This window comes from Equus quagga, chromosome 2, assembly GCF_021613505.1.
Source record: "Equus quagga isolate Etosha38 chromosome 2, UCLA_HA_Equagga_1.0, whole genome shotgun sequence".
In the NCBI taxonomy this organism is placed as follows: Eukaryota; Metazoa; Chordata; class Mammalia; order Perissodactyla; family Equidae; genus Equus; species Equus quagga.
Window position 1 is genome coordinate 59,172,534 of NC_060268.1, and position 22,554 is coordinate 59,195,087.

Genomic DNA, 22,554 nt, shown 5'->3' on the forward strand with positions numbered 1-22,554 from the left:
GCATGATATAGATCTGGCAGGAGGTTCATGCTAGTTTCCTCTAGGATAACTAGGAACTATCTGCCTTTGTTATTCTGATTTCCTCCTGTGTCATTCATTGGGGGAATCGGAGAAAGACAGTGCTGTTCTTACCAGTTCTTCCCTATATCAACCCTTGATCCACATGTTCTCTTTGTGTCAGGACTTGTAGGAACAGAGAAGGAAGAGGGATAAGCATGCCATGCAGATTCTCTGTATAGCCGCACTGACTTGGTGCAATTTCAGGGGAAGGAGTGAGGGATGGGAAGGAGAGGGCATTCTCACATTCTCACTTTCTCTCTTAGCCGGTTTACAAACTGACCCAGAGGCAGGTAAACATTACGGTACAGAAGAAGGTGAGTCAGTGGTGGGAAAGACTCACCAAGCAGGAGAAGCGCCCACTGTTTTTGGCCCCTGACTTTGACCGCTGGCTGGACGAGTCTGATGCAGAAATGGAGCTCAGAGCCAAGGTCAGTAAGGACCCTGGGATCTAGACAGAAATCATGAGGAACACAAGATATTTGGGCCACCTCAAATAGCTATCAGGGTCTGATAGAATAAGAACAAAGTTACAAATTCAGTTGAAGACTTGGAGACATGGTTTTATAGAAATAATAGTCATGTGTTTTGTAGCCTGTCCCTCAATTGGGATTTGTTTGATGTATTTCTCATGATTAGACTAGGGTGATGGGTTTTTGGGGAAAAGACCACAGAAGTTTCATTCTCTATTAATTTCATTCTCTATTAATTAATTTCATTCTCTATTAATCTTAATCATCTGCCTAAGGTAATATTTGTCATGTTTCTCCACTGTAATGTTACTCCCTCCCTTTCCTTATGTATACTCTCGGAGGGAGGTCACTATGTGTAGCCCATGCTTAAGGAGCGAGGAGTTATGCTTTCCATCCTTAGGGTGGAGTATCGACATACTTTAGTTGGAATTCTGCTTGGGAGATTTGTCTATTTTCTCCCATTTATTTATATCAGCATGGACTCATGAATATTTTATGATTTGGGTTATAATCCAATACTGTGTTATTTATTTTCTTGCTCAAATTGTTCCAGCTTTGGCCATTGGAAGCTCTTCCAGTTGGCTCTTTGTCTCTTTGACAAAACTCCATCATTGTTGGGCTTTGGGGGGGGTGGGGGCACTTCCTTAATTTCTAGCACTATAAGCTGCTCTAGGCTTATATTGTATATTCCCTGCACTAGCCCTAGAAACACCCATTCTTTAAGGGGTTCTGTTCTTTTTATTGGAGAATGGTAGTGGAAACCAAATCTGGGCTCTAGGTATGCTCATTGCTACTGGAGTGTCATTGCTACTAGGCCCTCTCAGCTGACAGAACAAGGAACTATATGTGTGTATACACACCTATGCATATACGTATATCTATAAATATTTGTATATGTATCCATCTGTATCTGAATTAACCTAATATGAATTCATACTATTGGATTCATGATTTTAGCTTCTGGAAAAATTATGCTAAAAATCTAGAAGTCTTAAAAAATAAAAAAGCAATCTATTTCCTGCCTTAAATTTCTATTTTGTTTTTACAACTGTGACAAATCTTCTGGATGTCTTTTCCAGCTCTAAGATTCCAAGACTACCCGCTTTGTAGTTTGGAAGCCAGCTGATTGGTTTATTCCTGTGAGCAGTGGATGGGCATTCTGTGATGCCGGTGCTACCCAGTAGGGAAGAGTCAGACTTTTCGGCATCATGAACTAGGACATTTTTCCCAGTAAAGCATGGATGTAATTGGAGGAGGTGGCTTTGAGGGAGTCAGATCACTTATCTAGCATGTGGACTTTTGCAAGCATCTGGGAGTTCTAACTTGTGTTCTTGGAAAACTTCTGTCCAAATTCTAGGAAGAAGAACGCCTAAATAAACTCAGACTGGAAAGCCAAGGCTCTCCTGAAAGTAAGTTGCCCCTGTGGTGTGGTAGTTACCAGTTAACTTGAGATAGAGATGGAGGTATGTATGAGTGTGATTGTGTAGCTGAGCTGATGAGAAATCCTTAATGTTCAGTGTTTAAGTTGTGCACACCCACATCAGAATCCTTGCTGTTTGGCGTCTGACATCATCTGAGTACACCAGGGCTGGTAGAACCTTAGTCTCTTGGACTGGCCTAATGTTAGGTGGCAGCGAGTCCTGCATAGACATGTGAAAATGCTATGCAGACCCAAGGCTACACTCCTTCTAGCCTGGTGTTTTTCCCAACAGAGATCTCAAGGGCTGTGCCACAGATTAGTGTGGTTGCCAACTTAAAAAATCCATTTCTATCTGTCCAACCCCACCTATAAACAAGAAGCTCTGTAAATGTATTATCTTCTGGATGACATAAATTAAATTCACTAACTATCTATTAAATTCATGCTATATGGGGAGCATTGTACTAGACCCTTGAGGTGTGGAGCCAATGAATTCATCATAGTGCCTGAGCTCTAAGAGCTTGCATTCTCGAGGGAGGACCATGAAAGTTTGTAAAACTAACACTGAGAAGCAGAATAAAATAAGGGTTCCTCATTTGTCCTAAATCGAGCTTTTTCAGATTTTAGTGGTCCTTAGTTGGCATGCCATAAGTTGGGAAGGGTAAAGCTTTAGAGCACTGGTTTTCAAACTCTATTCCATGGTGCCCCAGGGGTTCCCAGAGATGCTTTGGAGGGATAAGAGAAAGCAGGTCCACTTCAGTCAGAGCAGCTCTGCTTTGGTGTTGTATGTATTGGGATTTTCAGTGAAGTTTCTTTAAAAAAGATTTGAATAACTACTAATTTAGAGGACTACTCATTTAGAAAAGCAAAGAAGGGGAGAGGATTAGTGGAGGTAAAGAATAACAACAACATGAAAAGGCCAATTTGAGACTTAAATTAATTTTTTAGTGTTTTAGAGGGATAAACTTCAAAAATATGTAAAAATTCATATATATGGATTTTTAGGATGTTAGTTAAAGCTTTAACTCTTTTTAATCTAAATTCATAGTTTAGTGGTGAAAGAATTTCTTTATCATGGGGAAGTATAATAAATTTTTGTAGTTGAAGAAAAAATTTTAATTAGTTAGATGTTGTTAAAAGTCTGACTTTTTTTGGCTCCTTAGGATAAGGTTTCTTTTGATTGACCATGTTATTTACCGTGATTAACTGAGCATCAATGAAGTGTGTATGTAAAGTATCTGTAGCCTAGGAATAAATATGTAGCAGCAAAATCTGAACTCCCTAGCTCTTCTCTTGGAGAATTGTCCCTGCGTTTACCCTGCTTCTTGGACTCAACCAGGACTCTGTCTAAGCTCCTTACTCCTTCCTTAACTCTGTAATTGGCTATGTCTTCACGAACCTTATGCTACAGACAAGATTAATGTCCATTCCCTTGCCTCTCAGTTTATAATTTTCCTCCTTTGGTTTTATCCTCACTCTACCCATCTTTCGAAGCCCAGATCAGATACCATCTCACCCATGCAGACTTGCCTGAGTCCCAGTTCCCCAGCTAATGTCATTTTCTCACCTTGAATTTTCACAAGGTGTTACCTGTCTCTCTCCATCTTGTGTTATGGTTTTTAGATTGTAAACTCTTTGAGGGCAGCATCATGTCTTAACCATCTTTAAATCCCAGTAGTTCCCCTCATACCACCTTGCACATTGTAGGTGTTCAGTTAATACTTGATTGAATGACTATATAATCAAATATCAGGATTTTTTTTTTTTCATTACTGTGTCTATCTCTTTGAGCTAGTTTGACCTGCATGACCTTAAAAAATTCCAGCAAAGAAGAAACTGTAGGTTATATTAAGATTGACAAGGGCAGGAGCTGGTTGTAACTTTATTTCCCTCCTCTAATGCCTCCTGAGCTGGTCATTCTTTGCCAGGGGCAATTTTTCTTTTTTCTTCTTGGATTTATGATGTCTGTATACTTACCCTTCAAGGCTGTGACAGGAAAGATCACTGAAGACATAGCTTAGAGTACAATGTTCCTCATAATTTTTCCTTATCTGTTTCTCTCTGGGGCCGGGAGCCCAGGCTGGTTCAGACCTGGGCCAGGTATTTGTGTGGGAGCTTAGGGCACCCAAGTAGGAAAGAGGGATGAAGTCATCTGGGTTTGCCCCATATACCCCTCTCCTGCTGTGATTACTGCTTTGAACACCTTCTTGCCTTGCTTTGCTTTTCAGCTCTTACAAGCTTGAAGAAAGGATACCTATTCATGTATAATCTTGTTCAGTTCTTGGGATTCTCCTGGATATTTGTCAACATGACTGTGCGGTTCTTTATCTTGGGAAAAGGCAAGTCAAAATTTCAAGCCTGATTTTCTTTTTTCAGTAGTTTGGCCCACTACTCACCAAAGGTAACACTCTTTGCCTTTGGTATTTGTAATAGCCCCTACCCCCCACGTTTGTGTAGCATTCATGCCTTCATTTACTTTCACATCTCTTATTTCCCCTGGTCTTGTGAAACAAGCAGATTAGATATTCTGGCCATTTAACAGGTGAGGAAACAAGCTTAGAGAAGGTCAAAGAAATGGTCCATGTCCACACAGCTCACCAGGGGCACATCTTGGGCTAGCATCCCTTTCCTATTCACTACTTGATATTCATTTTTAACTAAATAAATTGATGTTATGATACTTCCATGCCAAAGTTATGCAAGTCCAAAAGGGATCTCACCTCTTTGGAGCCTAAATAGATTCTCAGATGGACTATTCTAAAACTGAATGAAAAGACTATCACAAAGATACTAGTTCTTGCTAAATTAACTTATATGTGGTGGTTTTTTTTTTGAGCAAGATTAGCCCTGAGCTAACATCTGCTGCCAATCCTCCTCTTTTTGCTGAGGAAGACTGGCCCTGAGCTAACATCCATGCCCATCTTCCTCTACTTTATATGTGGGATGCCTACCACAGCATGGCTTGCCAAGTGTTGCTGTGTCCGCACCCAGGGTCCAAACTGGCAAACCCTTGGCCACCGAAGTGGAACGTGCACACTTAACCACTGCGCCACTGGGCCAGCCCCCTAACTTATGTGTTTAATAGAATTCCGGACAAAGTAAATGACAATGGAAAATTTTTGAAAATGTGATCTAAAGTATTCTGAAGTTTTATTATGAACAATAGATAGATAATAAAATTTGGGGGACTAAAGAGTAATGGGAGAGGACTTTCTCTACCTGATATGAAAGAATGGTAATTAACATAATATAACATTAGTATAAGAATAGACTAATCAACAGAGCAGATTAGGTGGCCCAGAAATAATTCTTACGTTATATGTATCCAAAATATATATGTGATACAAAAAGAATCATGAATCAATGGAAAGGGGAATATTATCCACTAATTTTTTATTGGATGGGAAATCTGATAATATTTTCTAGGAAAATTGGTTAGGTTTGGGTGCATGAGGGAGACAAGCAATCTGTTTGACTCTTCTCCTCACATTATACAAAATAAATTTCCCCAAAGGATTTAAGAGTCATGTATGAGAAAGTTAGGTCATAGTAGAAGATATAAGTAAATGGTTATAAAAATCTCATATGGAGAGTTAGGACTTTCTAAGCTTAAAAATGTTAGAAGAAATCATAAAGAAAGCTCAATACATTTGACTATGTAAAATACCTAAATTCATGTATATTTAACAACATCCGAGTCAAGACAACATTAAAGTTTAAAAGCACATTGAGGTGAGCAGCATGGGAATAGAGGGTCGGTGGAAAATTGTAACAAACATCAGCAAGAGTTGTTTTTCTTTTCACGTATAAAGAACCTTGTACAAATTGATTTAAAAATGTGAAAACTCCACCCAGTAGATAAATAAACAAAAATCATTATAGGTAGTTCATAAGAGAAAATAAAGCTAATTAAACATACAGCAAAATGTTTAACTCAGCAATGATGAAGGAAATGAAAAGTAAAATATTATTTTTTATTTACCAATTTTGCAAAGTTATAAAAGATACCTAATTCAAGAGGACGTAGGCTAAATTTAGTGAACACTCCAGTGGCTATTGGGAGGGGACATAAGGACAACAACTCTTTTGAAATCATTTAACAAGGTGCATTAAGAACCTTAACTGTTCATATCCTTGAACTTGGTTTGTCACTCCTGAAAATAAGTTCTAAGGAGAAAATTGAAACCTCAAGAAAAGCTTTTTCAAAAAAGATTTGCATTATGGTATTATTTATATTAGTGACAAATTAGAAACTACCTAAATGTCCAATGAGGGATTGCTTTAGAACATTCCTTCAGTTGAATGTTGTGAAGCAAATATAAAGTGTTTAAAAAGTTTGTAGTAACGTGGAAAAATACTTACGATAGGCTAAAAAAGTAACATATAAGTTTGTTCTTCCAGTTTGATCACACCAATATGAAAAGGAGAAAAAAACTAACCAGTACATGCAAAAAGATTGGAGGAAAATGCACCATTTTCAAATGGTTTGAATGGATAATTAAAAATTATTTCTTTCTTTTATAAAGCAAATATGAAGAAAAATATAAGTATAATGGAAAATATGAATTCTATTTAAAAAGAGGAAAAAATCCTATAGGCTCTTTTAGTCTTCAGTCCTAAATTTTCCCGTCTGAAGTTTGTGGAGGTGAATTGTAGTTAGCTTTAGAGTCATTTGAAAGAAGAAGTGCGTGTTGTTTTTTCAGCCTTCTGTACACCTTGGAATTCTGCAGAGCACAGTAGCAGGCTGGTGGAAAACTTTCCAAATGCCTGGTGTCTTAAAGTCATGTGTGACCAGAGGTCTACAGATGAGTTATTTAAAGAAACAAAGGAAGTCTCAGACACAGTTATTCTCAGACCTGTAGCTTTTATTAGTATGGATTTATCCCAAGTCCCATGGAATGAATAAGGACATTCAAATACATAAAAAATTTATTTAACCTAATGTAGTTGGGCTGATTCTGAGTATTCCCGTGCAAGCCTGCTGGCTGCTAGGTTATCTGGGTCATGTGTTTAAAGTGAGCTGCCTGGATTTGTAATTTCTGTTTTGGCTCTGAGCCCCTTCCTGACCACCTACTGGTTTGGAACTGCTGCTTTAGATGTAGTAGGGACCTGGGGCCTGGCACCCAGGGTCATAGTTTGCTTCTTGTAAGTTTTTCCTTTTGAATAAAGGATGCTGGGTGAGTGGCAAATTCCACACATGTACTTGTTCTGTCATGTAAACATGTGCTTGTTAAACTTCTCATGCTGAGGAAACAGCAGCAAACTCTTGGGCTTATGTAGAAACTCTTGTTTGAGTTTGTCTAGCTCTCTATTAAGGAATACTTTTTTATTAAATTTTTATTTTTTTCTAATTATAAAAATAAGTGTTAATTACAGAAAAATGAGAAAATAAAGACTTAAATAAAACAAAACAAAAACTCTCAGAATTCCATCCATGAGAGCAGCAGGTCCTTGGCACCTTGGTATATATCTTTTCAAACCCACATAACTTCCTTAGTAACAATTCCGAAAGTGGAATTGTGAGATAAAAGGGCATATTGTTATTAAGGATTTTGATGTATACTGCCACTCTTTAGATCCATATGCCATTAACATACGAGTGCCTTTTAGTGCTTTCAAAAATTATTTTTCAAACCATAAAAGTAAATGTATGGATTTAAGAAAGTTTGGAAAATAGGGCAAAACCGAGGCGGAGGTGTGAAGGGAAGGAAGAGGAGGCTAGTAAGCCACTATCCATCACTATTAATATTTCCGTACATTTCCTTTTAGTCTTTTTATCTCCTTTAGTTAAAATTTGTGACCATGCTGTATATACAATTTTGCATCTTGTTTTTAGAACAATATTATAAGCTTTTTAATGTTATTAATATTCTTTATAGCTATCATTTTAGAAATCAGATTTCTATTCCTGAATTGAAATAAGGGTGAATTTCCCATAAAATCAGAGACAGAGCAACAATATCTAACTTTTGTTTATGACATGCCAAATCTTAAGGCATGACTTTCTATTTCAAAGTATAGGAGGTCCTGATTTTTCAGATGATTTGTCCAGGAAAAATGACACTTAAAGTGAATCCCCTTAAGGCCCCTGAAATGCCCCAGAATTTTGTTGTAAATGGTTGCAAAAAGATTTGATTGGGATTTTGTCTTGAAAAGACATTTAAAATTATGAAAATAAATTTTTTATCTTACATATGGCAAAATTTAAATTGTAATTTTGCATTAGTTCTTCAAAGAAAATTAGTCAATTTTTGAACTTATTGGTGGAATTTTTATGGCAAAATTATAGAATAGGAGTATGTACCATTCTTCATTTCACATTTGACTTTGTAGCAGGGCTGTCAAGTGGATCATTTTTGCAAAAATAGTAGAGCATTTTTTCAGTTTTTGCAAGGGCCTCTTTTATTCATGTAATATTTAAACCACTCTCTTATGGTGCTCCCACAGTGTCAACTTTGTTAGCTAACTTTGCCAGATCCTCAGAGGCTCTAGTACTTGTATTTAATAGGCAGGGAGCCAAGAATCCTAAACTTCCTGCAATGTCAGTGGTGCCCTGGTTGAGAAAACACTGCAAAGTGGAATGTAGGAATCAGGATGTCAAGTGAGGATCAGTATGAAAAGTAAAAGATATTATGGACCACTCAGAATTGATACTACATTTGCTGACCTCATCTAAGCAATAACTGTCATTTAAATTGCTTGTATACTATCCCATGAAGTAGGTATGCTATAATTCACTCAAACTTTCCATACTCTTAGACGTTTAGACCGTTTCTACTTTAATGCACTTAGAAATAATGTTTCAGAGAGCAGCTTGGTTCCTAAAGCTTTGTTTTCATTTTAGATATTTTAGTTAGGATATATTCTCAGAATAAGAATTATTAGGATTAAATGTATGAACATAAGGTTTTTGAAAATTAATTTTATTCAATAAGTTTTCACCTCTGCATTTATTTATGATTGTACAGTTTTTGAGATTTTTAAAAGGCTAGATTGCATTCAATATATGTAGTATAGTTTTAGCTTTAAATTAAATGAGGTAATGGACCTTAAAAGAATTATCAACGTGCTTGATATGTAGATTTTTCAGCATATAATAACTGAATGAACTCTAGGTATACTTTTTTTTCTTGCCTTTTAAAATGAGAAGGTCGGGGCCAGCCAGGTGGCGCAGCGGTTAAGTTCGCACGTTCCGCTTCGGCAGCCTGGAGTTCGCTGGTTCAGATTCCGGGTGCAGACGTGGCACCGCTTGGCAAGCCATGCTGTGGTAGGCATCGCACATATAAAAAATTAGAGGAAGATGGGCACGGATGTTAGCTCAGGGCCAGTCTTCCTCAGCGAAAAGAGGAGGATTGGCAGCAGTTAGCTCAGGGCTAATCTTCCTGAAAAAAAAAAAAATAAAAATAAAAAAATAAAGTGAAAAGGTCATACAGGGTTTATGTGTTAACTTTCTGGTAACCAGTAGAGTTTACTAATTAATAACCTCACAGGCCTGTTTCCCACTAGCTTAGTTGGATGGTAGACTTGAATCTGTCTGGATGTTTATTATACCTTTACTAAAATTCCTTTCATGTGAGGAGTTATGTACTTTGAGAAATAATTCTGTTAGGATTTGTCAGTTTATTTACCCTCACTGTGTCTTTGTTCCATAGAGTCCTTCTATGACACATTCCACACCATGGCTGACATGATGTATTTCTGCCAGATGCTGTCAGTTGTGGAAACCATCAACGCAGCAATTGGAGTCACTAAGTCACCAGTGATGCCTTGTCTTATACAGGTATTGAATAGTTGAGCTCAAGGTTGGGGAGTGAAAGATTTCAGTGTTTATTTAGTAGGTTTGCCACAATTTGCTGAGAAGTCTCAATTAGTAAAAATAGCTATTTGCACAGGGATAGCGTTGTTTTATCTGAACAAGGAGGAAAACTTTAAGCCTCAGGGATATTTTCCAAAGTAGACGTTTGCCATTTCAGGTCTGTTTCATTGCTTTTAACATGTTCATGAAATCATAAAGTTACAAAAAGAGGTTTAAAACTAGGGAAACTTGATTCAGGCAGGAGCAGAAAAACCTCCCTTTGATCCTTTAGAGACGGGTTTGGTCTCCTCCCACCTGGGTAGATGAAGGCAGTGTCATGCCTAGGAACTCTTCACTTGGGCGTTCTTCCACATGCGAAGGTGGTTCTTCTGACTCATGTGGGGATTTTTCTCCCACTGCATACATCTCTGTTGTTTCCCAGTATTTGGAAAATTGCTATCAGCAACGGGGCATGAGTCTTTCAGCCTCCTTGCCCTGTTTCCTAGCTATGTGATTACATAACATTAAATACCTCCCACCCGCATTCGGGGAACCAGGTGATTGTTGGTTATTCTCTTCTGGAGTGTTCTTTTTATAGTTCTACCCTTCTCTAGTATACTGACTCTAATTGTATTCTGGCTTTCTAATTAGATCAGTTGCATGGTAAAGAGTGTTAATACAATAGCCTTGTTAGCTCTAGTTTTTCTGTCCTTGGAAAGGGGCTGTTTTGTTTAGTTTAAAAGATAAAAGGGGATAATGGGCAACCCACTAAAATGAAACAATATTTTTGTATATCAAGGACTAGTACAAATAAGCATTAGGGTAGAATTTCTAGGGCAAAATGGGAGGGTCAAGTTCATCATCATCACATCGCACGGCTCCAGGGAGTGCCATTCACTTAGAATACAGTGTGTGTGAAGCCTCCTGGAGCTGGACAGGGCCACAGGCATCAACATGGATGAATCTCGGGAAAGTAACATTGAGTAAGAAGCAAGTCACAGAATAATATGTGCAGCATGATTTCAGCAAGTTTAAAGGTAGGCAAAATGAAACAATATACTGTTTAGGAATACATACATGAGCAGTAAACAAATACAGAAAAGCAATGGCATGGTTAACACAAGATGGTAGTTACTTATGGGAGCTGCCACACTGGTAATGTTCTGTTTCTTAACTTGGGTTATGCAGACACAAATGTTCTTTTGACAGTATCCTTTAAACTGTGTTTGTATGTGTGTGTGTGTGTGTGTATTTTTAAAAATATACTATTTATGATGACTTACTTACACACACATATCTGTTCAGAAAGACTGGTTTGGGCACTTTAACTTGTTCCAAAACTGAAGCAGAGGATTAGGCTAGTTGAGCTCAGTCTTTCTCTATTTACCTTGAATTTAGTGAGGTTAGGTTTCAGATACATTTATATATATATACACACACACACATATATATATATATATATTTTACTATATTTTTAAACTTTTTCTCTCTTTTTGGTCCTTTTAATAGCTTCTTGGAAGAAATTTCATTTTGTTTATCATCTTTGGCACCATGGAAGAAATGCAAAACAAAGCTGTGGTTTTCTTTGTGTTTTATACATGGAGCACAGTTGAAATTTTCAGGTAGGTAGAAATGCCAGCGTGGTGTTGGAATGCTTTTTCTCCTGTGGAGTAGCTCTCTTGAGGGAATTGCTGTCTTATCCAGTCTCATTTGATTTGGGATTAAGGTTCCATGTGTGGAGAGTTCTAGCTGCATCTGTGTGCTCTGCAAAGAGGAGGCGGAGTTTTTTAAAGCAGTCATTGGATCATGGTACCAGCCTGTGTGCTGGGGAGCAGAGGGAGAGGTCAGAGAAATGAAAGACCCGTCCTACCCTTCAGCATCTTGCTGTCTTGTTGGAAAGAGAGGACTCATTCGCATGGAAGTTCTTGAAAGGGCTGAAGAACCGTGGGGTTGAAGGAGCAATCCAGGTTGGATGGAACTAGTAAGGACCAGCCTCTGGAAGAAATAATAGAAATGAATCTTTTGCTACAAGATTACTGAAATTTGAATCAACCTCTTACCTGTTTCTTCCATTCTTAGTTGTCAATAAAAGAAATATCTTTGAAAAAAGAAGATCAGTCAAAGTAGATGTAGTCTTGTCTACCAGACCATACATATTCCATGTTTCTTCCTTTTTCTGTCAAGTGGAGGAAGGGTTTTGCAAATTGACTCCTCAGCTCTAGGTTTGATGGTATTTTGGAGACGTTAACAGTTGAGAGGGAGAACAGGCAGTAGCAGCCCTAGACTCTTTTTTTTTGTTTGGTGAGAAAGACTGGCCCTGAGCTAACATCTCTTGCCTATCTTCCTCTTTTTGCTTGAGGAAGATTGTTGCTGAGCTAACATCTGTGCCAGTTCTCCTCCATTTTGTATGTGGGACACTGCCATAGCATGAGTTGATAAGTGGTGTATAGGTCCGTGCCCAGGATCCAAACCCAGGAACCCCAGGTCGCTGAAGCAGACCACGCAAACTTAACCACTGTGCCACTGGGCCAGCCCCCCTAGATTGTGTCTTAACTGTGGTCTGTAGCCCATGGCACCCAGGAGACTCTCTAATCTCCTTAACACAAAGGTGAAAGAGATTATAGGTACTTAATACTAACTTTTGCTGATGGGGAAGAAACAAATTTCTTTTTGTATCATCTCTCTTTTTAAATAGAGTATGTCTGATTTTAGGTTAGAGGTCTTTTGTATACTTTTATTTTGATAACATTCAGTTATCCAGAGATAAATTGTTTGTCTAAGTGTCTGTCATCCTCACCTACTTGGACCATAGATCAGAACTAGGAATAAAGCCAAAAAGCTTCTGAGTGTTCATTCTATATACCGAACTCTTCCAAGGTGGTTCCTTTGAGACCTAAACCTAGTCTGCCATTAAAGAGAGTTCATATCTTTTGAAGACTGGGGAGGAGCATGGTGGGAGTTTGTGGGTAGATAGCCCAGGATTATAATTCTGTTCTGAAGAAGCCGTGTGTGACTGATTATGAATGATTCTTCTTGAGTGGTGTTTTAGGGTTGCTCTCAGAACCTGAAATGGCTTTTAACATCCGAATTCCTTATTTTCAATAGGTACCCCTTCTACATGCTTTCATGCATTGACATGGATTGGAAGGTGCTCACATGGCTTCGTTACACTGTGTGGATTCCCCTGTATCCTCTGGGATGTTTGGCAGAAGGTACTTTCAGGAACTTTAGGTTTTATAGCTTAGTTCTAAGGGCTAGCAAAGCCGATAGCCCAGACCTTTCTTCCTCCCTCTGCCAGCCTTAGCCTGATATATGAGTGTTGGACTTTTCAAGAAAGTTTTTATAGTGGCTTCCTTCCATAATATTCCTGATACCCAGACTATTCAGGGAAGTAGCTCATTTTGTAAGGTTTGGAAGCTGGGTGGTCATGTACTGCATACTTCCTATTTATATGCTATTTTAAATTTTCCAAAGCAAGTTCATACTGATGACTTTGTTTTATTCTGACAAGCATCTAGTGAGTGAGTCTGGCAGGGATTTCCCTCTCCATTTTATAGACTAGGACGCTGGAGCCCAGTGCTATGAAATGACTGTTCCTCGTTCATCTTCCTGTGGTCAGCTTGCAGGCTCGTCTCTTAGGGAAACTAAAGGAAAAAAAATGAGGAGTCGTGAGCCCTCTGTACGAAACGAGGACGAAACATTTTCAACAAACCCAGAGGTTAAACTTGGAGGTTAGAAGGTTCCGTCAATAGATGTGATTTTGTTTCATTTGCGTCTAACAAGTTCTTGTTCCTGCTTTCAGCTGTCTCGGTGATCCAGTCCATTCCAGTGTTCAATGAAACAGGAAGATTCAGTTTCACATTGCCATATCCAGTGAAAATCAAAGTTAGATTTTCCTTTTTTCTTCAGATTTATCTTATAATATTATTTTTAGGTAAGTATTGGCTCTGTAATAGACTTTTTCCTGTCACTTCTTAGAGGCTAGAGTTAAAAGATTCAAGGTTTTAAAAGTCCTTAATAGGATTCTTATTTCCAAAAGAGAAGTGTAGAATTAGAGAAAGATTACTTTGCAAAACAGACCCGCTAGGAGAATATGCTATGTGTGGAAATATTTCCTCCCCAGTCTCCAGGGGTTATCTTCTTGAAGTGCTCTTGGTCACTGGGCAGTTACCATAAGATATTTCGTGTTTAAAACAATGTAAGAAGTTCCTTGGAAATAGAATAAGAAGCTTGTTTTACTTTTACTAATTTGAGTAGCACATTCCTTATCCAGAGTTTAAAGAGGTGTTAATACAACGAGCACCGAGGAAGGAAGAAGGTGACAAAGGCCTCTGAGCAGCCAAAAGATGTCGTAAAGCCTCTGCCTAACAGTAGGAAACCCCCCTGCTCTTCATGTCAACCCTGCTCACTTCCTTATTCATTTCCTTTCATATAAAATCATGAATTCTTGCCTTCATTCATAAAAACTAAGAACTAAAAGATGGCAAAAAGAAGTAAACCTAAATTGTTGCAAATATGAGAGCTTTAAAAGCCTTCCTAACTATAAGTGGTTTACTTTAGATAACGTTCTAACACCTTTTCATATAATTTATGTATTTCTCCCTTCTTTAGTTCACAAAGTCTTGAGGTAGCCCTAAATAAGTATGGCTGGCTGGTCTAGCAACAGAAGGATGTGACAGCAGATAGTATATTTGTTATCTATTGCTGTGTGACAAATTATCCCCAAACTTAGCAGCTTAAGACAGCAAATATTTATTATCTCACATGGTTTCTGAGGGTCAGGGAGCAGCCTAGCTGGGTGGCCCTGGCTTGGGGTCCCTCATGAGGTTTCAGTCAAGCTGTCAGCTCAGCTGAGGCTACAGTTTCTGCAGACTTGCCTGCAGTTGGAGAATCTGCTCCAGGCTCACTCGTGTAGCTATGGACAGGAGGCTTCGGTTTCTTGCCACAGTACTTCTCCATATGACTGCTCATGACATGGCTTCCCCCAGAGCAAGTGATCTGAGGGAGCCAGAAGCCAGACTGCCTTTTGAAAAATTTATCTGTTTTTTATTGAAATGTATTTGACATATAACCTTGTGTAAATTTAAGGTTATACAACATGTCAACTTGATATATTTATATATAGTAATATGATTGCCATTGTAGTGATAATTAGCACCTCTATCACGCCCACATGCCTTTTGTAATCTAATCTCAGAAGTGACATACTGTCACTTTTGCCGCATTCTGTTGATTACACAGACCAACCTAGTACAGGAAGGGACTCCACAGGGGTGTGACATACCAGGAGGTAGGGATCATTGGGGACCATCCTGGAGGCTGGCCACCCCAGACAGTGAGAGGAAGACCACAAAAAGTAAAACCAAGAAGCCGGAAGGCCCAGTGGTCTTGGTTACTTAGTACTGGGGGATGAGAGACCTACACCCTTTAGGCTCGCCTCTGGGTATCAGCACATGGCAGAAGCACAGTTAAATAATATACATTATGGGTGTGGGTCATTTACCAAAGGTTAAATTTTATTCCATTTCTTTTCTATTTCAGAAAGGATATAATGCATTTTAGAAAGATTTCTAGCCAAAAATGGTAAAATGTTTGGCCCTTGAAGGGAGTAGGGTTCAGTTTGCGAAATGCACTCATTAGAAGAGCTCTTTACCTCTATTACTATATGAATCTAGTATTACTGTAACTGGGCTCCATGGGGTGGGCATACATAAAGTATTAAAGAGCAGTAAGTATTGGAAAGACTGCTAAAATATTTCACTAACGAAGTTAGAAGGGTAGAAGTATCTTAATGTGCACTAACCCTAGTTGCTTTTCTTCGTGTTATGTGGTCGCACACTCCAGTTTACAAGGCTGTATACTCATATTTAGTTTGCCTGCAATGAACATGTAATTGTTCTTATTCTTCAGAAAGAAATAAATCCTCAATTTTCATAACTTAGAAGCAGTATAACAACCAGTTATATTTATACATAGATCAAGTGCTTTTCTAAACATATGTTCTCTCACAATAAGTCTGTAAAATAAATGTTTTTAACCCTCTTATACAGTGAGGAAACTGAGGTGAGGCTGAGCCACAGGACAAGTCAGTGGTCAAGTAGGATTGAAATTTTTTCACTCTGAAATCCTGTGTTTTCTAATTCACTGAGTTGTGCTTCCTAGAAAAGTGTCTCATGCCTTTAGACTTTGCTTAATACATGTTAGTGTGTAGGCTTGAATTAAAAATTGGGTTGTGGGGCCGGCCTGGTGGTGCAGCAGTCAAGTGCGCATGTTCCGCTTCAGTGGCCCGGGGTTCATCGGTTTGGATCCCGGGTGCAGACATGGCACAACTTGGCAAGCCATGCTGTGGTAGGCATCCCACATATAAAGTAGAGGAAGATGGGCACGGATGTTAGCTCAGGGCCAGTCTTCCTCAGCAAAAAGAGGAGGATTGGCAGTAGTTAGCTCAGGGCTAATCTTCCTAAAAAAAAAAATAAAAAATTGGGTTGTTTCTGTTCTTCAGGTTTGTGTATTTCATTTTATGTAAATCTTACCTTAAAAGAAAGAAAGTAAAAAGGAATACGGAACTCTACTCAATGAAATATTTAGGGGTAAAGTGTGCTGATCTGGAACTTACATTGAAATACATAAAAAATGAGATGGGAATGGGTATGAGATAAAGTAAATATAATAAAAAGTTAAAGGTGGTATTCACTATATAATGATTCAGTCTTTTTTTGTATGTTTGAAAGTTTTCATAATAAAAAATGGGAGAAAATTAAATTGTAAACCCACTGGGAAAACACTGAGTTGTCTCTAGTGCGTTGTTAGTAATTGGTTCTAAGTTGTACGTCTGAACAGCTGCAGTAAGCACAGTGCTGTGGGATATGAAGAACAGACAACTAGAGACTGTCCTTGCCCCAAGGGCTTCTGGTTGTAACCAAAGACAAAGATTCTCATTTCTAATTGGCCTCTTTTCTTTTTCAGGGTTATACGTAAATTTCCGTCACCTTTATAAACAGCGCAGGCGGCGCTATGGACAAAAAAAGAAAAAGATTCACTAAAAAGAGAGAGGTGACTTCTTGCCAGTTTGAGCCTAATCTATAATTCCTACAGTTTTACCTTCTTGTACTGATGTAAAAGTTTTTTTAAAAAGTGAAACAATTGAATTCTCAGCAAGGCTATCTTCCCTTTTCCCCAGTAACATTCCTGAATTTACCGTATTATCTTAGTGTAGTCCTTGCATGACATGGATTCCTGATATCTCATGACAGGTTCATTCTTGTATATTCTGTTAGTGACGGCAAAAAACTCAGCCCTACCCCCACCCACTCTGTGTCCAGTCTGTTTCACACAGGCCAGAGATAATTCTTCAGTTTCCTGACCCTCCCAGGTACTGGCCATTCTTAGAGCTGGGATTTGTTCTTTTCAGCTATTGTGTGTGAAAAAAAAAAAAGACTCTGTTGCTTTATAGGAGGCTGTAAAAGTGACTCAACAGGACTAATATATTTGAACCAGAGGGTTACTTGTTAAGTGGGGTGGCATTGATTTTTTGAAATGATTGATAAAACATTTGTGAGTCTGAGTGGGGCTAGAGAACATGTATTTCCTCTGAATCTTTTGGCCTCTCTGACATCTGTGACTGCAGTGCCTCCCTGTGTGGGGCCTCTCGAGGCAGAGTGATTTGACAGAAACCACTCAGAACCTTGGAAGACCATGATCACTTACTTCATTCATAGTTAAACTGGGACAATTTTCAACACAAAAGAAAGATGAAACATTAGTTAGAAAACAATGAGATGATAAGACTTCCAAACCGAAATGGCTACAGGGGTCAGATAGGTCAAACTGGCAGTAAGATGGCTGCTGACAATGCAGCCAGTGGCAAACTGGAAACATTACAGTAGGCCAGACTAAACACACCTACAAAACTGTCTTGGGCTGTGCACAGACCTAAAATAACTCAGCCTGCCTTCCCTTGCACTGGCTGAGTCCATTTACCCGTGTCCCTGTCAGAGTGAGTGGTGGGATTGTTTCTGAATACACCTCAAAAACACCTGCTTTTACTGCGCTGTTGTTTCACCAGTCTGCAGTAGGACAGTGAAAACAGTGAGAACTCTGGCTCGAGGACCACCAGCTGGTCCTTTAACAAAGATTCCTGGCAGGAAACCCACCAAGAGAGGAACTGAAAAAAATCTAGACAATTTAAAGTTTGGTCATTGTCAAAAACATGAGTTTCCTCTAATACATTCCAAGTGAACCAAGTAAAATAAAGTGCTAGAAGTAACGCTTGTATAAACAAATTTAAGGCTTGATAGCTCTTTCTGTTCTGCTATTCATTGTTCCTGGAGGAAAGGGGACTCAATGAATTAATGCTGTTTCTCTGAGCCCAAGATGGAAACTTGGTTTGACCTAAAAACATCTGATTAGCATAGGCTGGCTCATTTTTTACAAGTTCATTGCACTGAAGGATATTTTGCATGTCTGTAACTTCTGTCAACACTTGTTTGTATTAACTTCTTATGTTCTTTCAACTGACTTTCTGTGTGTAATTGGGCAGATCAGCTTTGCAGTAGATGATGCTGCATCTTTGTGGCAGAATCTTGTATTCTTAGTGATTGTTATAAATCTCTTTATTGCTGTCTGAGAAAGCAAAAGATTGTGTATTTCTATTAAACATTTACAATCAAAATCCTAATAACTTGTGTTTAAAAATCATTTAGTCTAATGGTTTTCAAATTGGTAGCGATAAAGTCCTTTGTTCAGAGAAATATTAAATAACACTTCAGCATTAAACCAAAATGGTTGCTTGGGTTGAAGCCTGAGGGAATAAACCTTAGGAGATCCACAGAACAATTTGAAAAGCATTGATGATGTAAATAAAGCCTGGAGAAGTTACATGACTTGCCTAAGGTCATGAAGCTAGCTGATGAACTGGAACCATAACTAAGGGCAATTATGTCAGAATCTACCTGGATGAGACCTGGCTTAGGCAGTGAGGCCTACCCAGTGTCAGAAACAAGGAAGTCAATGTGGAGCCCAAAGAACCCTCCTGATTTATGAATCTGTGCCACTTAGGAAGTTGAAACTACATTCAGGTGATAGGAGAGACAGTAAATTTCCCAGTGAAACCATTTTATAGAAAATGAAATATTTTATTTTCATTTAAAAAAAACCTCGAGGAAATGGGAATCATTTTATACATTTATGGTTGCTGTTTAAAAGTCTATCTCAAGACATACCAAAAGCACCTAAGGGTTACCACCAAGTTTTTGCTCAAGTTCTAAAACTTAGTGGTGTTGGGTTTGTACTTAGCAAGTCCCAGACATTCTAGGTTGCTCATTCCAAGGAGAGAAGCTTGAAAATGTCCTTATGGTTGAGAGAGGACAGAGGAGAAGATGCCTTTCAGGAAGCCAGAGAACCCTTGCTGGTTAGGTTTCCTGAGGAAGGTGGGGAGAGCTCTGTGTTCATCAGTCCTTCAAGCTTCTCAGGAGATGTGCCCATCGTGGGAGTAACAGTTGTCTTTTGAGCTTAAACACTCTGTGCCCCAGAAAGCTATGGTCAAAGCCCAAGCAGCCAACCACCCTTCAGAACCCTTCTCAGACTGTAGCAGGGTCATTCAAACCAGCAAGTGGTGCTTCTGAGGCAGCCTCGGGGAGGTCTTTGGGTGGCTATTGCAGAGGTGAACAGACTGGAAAGGTTTTTACCCTAAATCATTTCACTTGAAATAAAAAAAGAAGGAAGGTTCCCTAAGTCAGCTTCACATTCTTTCAGTGCTGCTCCCAGAGAAGTCTGTCTGCAAAGGTGTGATGTTGTGGTCATACCCAGCATACTCGGAGGTGCCAGTACTGGCCAGCTTGAGCTGCTGAGCAGCGTGGGTCAGCTGGAATGCAGCATCAGGGTGGGCTGTGTCAGGCAGCAGTGTGCATTCCCTTTCCAGCATGTCAGCCACCCCTTTGAGCAGGTCCAGGAAACCAAAGGCCAGGGCAGCCTTTCGCAAACGGTTCAGCTCCTGAAACAAGATAAACACCAACGTTCCTGAAGTGCACTTTCCTCATCACATACTTTGTAAGTGCTCAGCTTACAACACATTCTCCTTGATCCCTGAACTTGAGTGAGCATTTTTATATGAGAACAAATGCTTGTATAGAGATGCCAATAACAAGGGAGCGTGATGACCTGACTGGGAAAGAGTTCCTCTACAGGTGATCAGAGAGCTAGGTAAGGAAGACAGCTGTCTGAAGCAGCGGTCATCATCACCACAGTCTGCACTTACGCCAGACATGGTGAGGCACTCTGCATACGTCATTTCATTTACTCGTAACTCTGAGGATTACTTTTCCTGCTACTCAGGTATGGAAAAGGCTTGCACCAAACCTCAGAGGGCCCCTTACCCTCCAGTGCCTCTCTGGGTGAGCCTCAGACGGAATGACAGTGAACATGTTTGGAGGAGGCACTGAAGGAGTCAGGAAGTCTGACCTGAAAGACTGCCACAAAAAGAAAGGTTGAGCGGTGGAGGCAGAGTAATATGAAGTGACCCATCTACCACTTAGCAGTGCGATCTGGGTAAGCTGTGCAGCCTCTCTGGGTCTCAGTGGCCTCCTTTACAAAATGAGAAGCCTAGCCTCTTCCTTGCCCACTGCAGTCACCTGGTAGAGGCCCTTTCCAGCTCTGATATGTAGGATTATATAAAACCAGAAGAGAAATGGCTTTCTGACTACCTCTACTATCATCTGTTAAGAAGTGAAAAGTTCAGAAGAAGGCCAAAGTACAAGTGTGCCATTTTGGATAGACAGTTGACAGTTGTGTGTAGAAAGCTCTGCAGGGCTACAGCCAAGGAGTGGTCATCTCGGGTCTGTGTGAATTATGGGCTTCAGTTACGGGGGCGCATGGAGGGCTGAGCAGCTCTTTGGTTGGACGCTGATTAAAGTTACTTTTGCTTGATTTCACCAGCTCGCTACATAATTAAGTTTGAAGACAACAGTGACATAAAGGTAATGAGATAACACCCAGACAAAGTAGTATGTATGTTCTCCGGAAGAGATGCTAGCCTGGGGCACGCTGTGTGTACCACATTTTAAGACTAGCAAGCTAGGACACAACTGACAACACAGCATACCTCACACTGCCACTTAATTTAATTTCAGTCAAACACCAGAAGGACAGGGAAGAAAGAAGGAGTGAGTTTAAAAGCCTCCCCTACTCCCTCCACCCTACGTAGCTTTATTCTCTCCACCAACGGTTCTGGATTAGCCATCCTCTTACAATTCATAAATGCGTAATTTTAGAAGTCATTCCTGGAAGCAGCTTCTCTGGTACAGTAGGAGTGTTCTGGGCAATCACCATCCCAGGAAGTCACGTACACTGGTAGCTTGGGGTTACATGGGTACCCAGATGGGAGTGGTGAGGGCGGTTAAGGGCTACGACTCAGTCCTTTCAGCAACTTCCCTCAGCCATTCCCAGCAGCACCAACACAGAGAAGCCCTTCTGCACAGAACCAGGCCATTTACACACTTCCAATTTTTGGATTTTAGGGCAGCAATGGACCTATCACTTCTACTGAGTTTACTAATAAAAAACTGAGGCAGAAGCCATACATTTCTAATCCCTGTCCATGTTCACTCTACTACCCCACACGCTAATTACTGTGAACCGTTTATTTTTGGCACACATCCCAGGGCCTACCCTCCTCCTCTATAATTTTGATAATCTCACCTTATAGAACGTCTGGGTTTTTTCAGGTAGTTTCCTTGCATTTCTTAAAATCTTCTGTACATCTGTCTATCAAGGGTAAAAAGAATTCAACATTAGAATTCTGTGGTAAAAAGGGAAAGACTACAAAAGGCTGGCTTTAAATGTTTAAAGAAATGAAAATGAGAACAGAGATACAGTGTCGAGACGAGAATCCCTTCTGAGTTGTCACCATTCTGTTCATTAGTAAAGCACTTCCCTCCTTCAAAATGCTTGATGATAGTGAATTCCTTGGTGACAGAAATGAACTTGTCTCACAAAAACACACCCAGGAAACCCATACATCTATGGCCAGTTGCTTTTTGACAAGGGTGCCAAGACCATTCAATGGGGGAAAGAAGAGTTTCTTCAACAAATGGTGCTAGGACAACTGGATAGCCACATGCAAAAGAATGGAGTTGGACCCTTACTTCACATGATATACAAAAAATTAACTCAAAATGGATCAGAGACCTAAATGTAAGAGCTAAAACTATAAAACTCTTAGAAGAAAGCAGAGGGGTAAATCTTTATGACCTTGGATTTGGCAATGATTTCTTAGCTATAACAACAGCACGGCAACAAAAGAAAAAAAAAATTTGACAAATGTTCATGCAGCATTTGCAACAGCTAAAAGGTGGAAATAATCCAAATGTTCATTGACTGAATGAATAAACAAAATGTGGCATATTTATACAATGGAATACTATTCAGTCATCAAAAGGAATGAAGTATTGATACATGCTACAACATGAATGAACATTGAAAACATTATGCTAAGTGAAGGAAGGCAAACATATTGTATGATGGCATTTATGTGAAATATCCACAATAGGCAAATCCATAGAGAGAAGCAGATTAGTGGTTGCCAACCGCTGGGGGAAGATGGGAATGTAGACTGACTTGCTTAAGGCAGAGGGTTTCTTTTTGGAGTGAGGAAATGTTGTGAAACTAGATAGTGGTGATGGTTGTATGATGCTGTGATTGTGCTAAACGCCCCTGAATTGTATACTTTAAAATGGCTGAAATGGTAAATTTCGTGTTATATATATTTCACAACAATAAAAAAATACACCTAGACCAAAACAAAATTTAAAAAA

The 22,554-nt window shown here is 39.4% G+C and overlaps 2 protein-coding genes across 6 annotated transcripts in view; one reads left to right on the plus strand and one right to left on the minus strand.

Moving 5' to 3' along the window:
• HACD3 (3-hydroxyacyl-CoA dehydratase 3) overlaps positions 1-18,422 on the plus strand; it is a 30,295-nt gene extending 11,873 nt beyond the window's left edge. Inside the window, exons 4-11 of the mRNA XM_046654742.1 lie at positions 324-488; positions 1,888-1,939; positions 4,179-4,289; positions 9,603-9,730; positions 11,255-11,367; positions 12,851-12,957; positions 13,548-13,679; positions 16,712-18,422. Of these exons, the coding sequence (XP_046510698.1) occupies positions 324-488; positions 1,888-1,939; positions 4,179-4,289; positions 9,603-9,730; positions 11,255-11,367; positions 12,851-12,957; positions 13,548-13,679; positions 16,712-16,788 (885 nt within the window). The 3' untranslated portion in view covers positions 16,789-18,422. The remainder of the gene's footprint in view (positions 1-323; positions 489-1,887; positions 1,940-4,178; positions 4,290-9,602; positions 9,731-11,254; positions 11,368-12,850; positions 12,958-13,547; positions 13,680-16,711) is intronic.
• Positions 18,423-18,870: 448 nt separating this feature from the next.
• Positions 18,871-22,554, minus strand: part of INTS14 (integrator complex subunit 14) — a 29,880-nt gene continuing 26,196 nt past the window's right edge. For all 5 annotated transcript variants that reach the window (XM_046654349.1, XM_046654350.1, XM_046654346.1 and 2 more), the window contains 2 exons: positions 21,440-21,505; positions 18,871-19,736 (listed from right to left, as the gene is read on the minus strand). In XM_046654349.1, the coding sequence (XP_046510305.1) occupies positions 19,485-19,736; positions 21,440-21,505 (318 nt within the window). In that variant the 3' untranslated portion in view covers positions 18,871-19,484. The remainder of the gene's footprint in view (positions 19,737-21,439; positions 21,506-22,554) is intronic.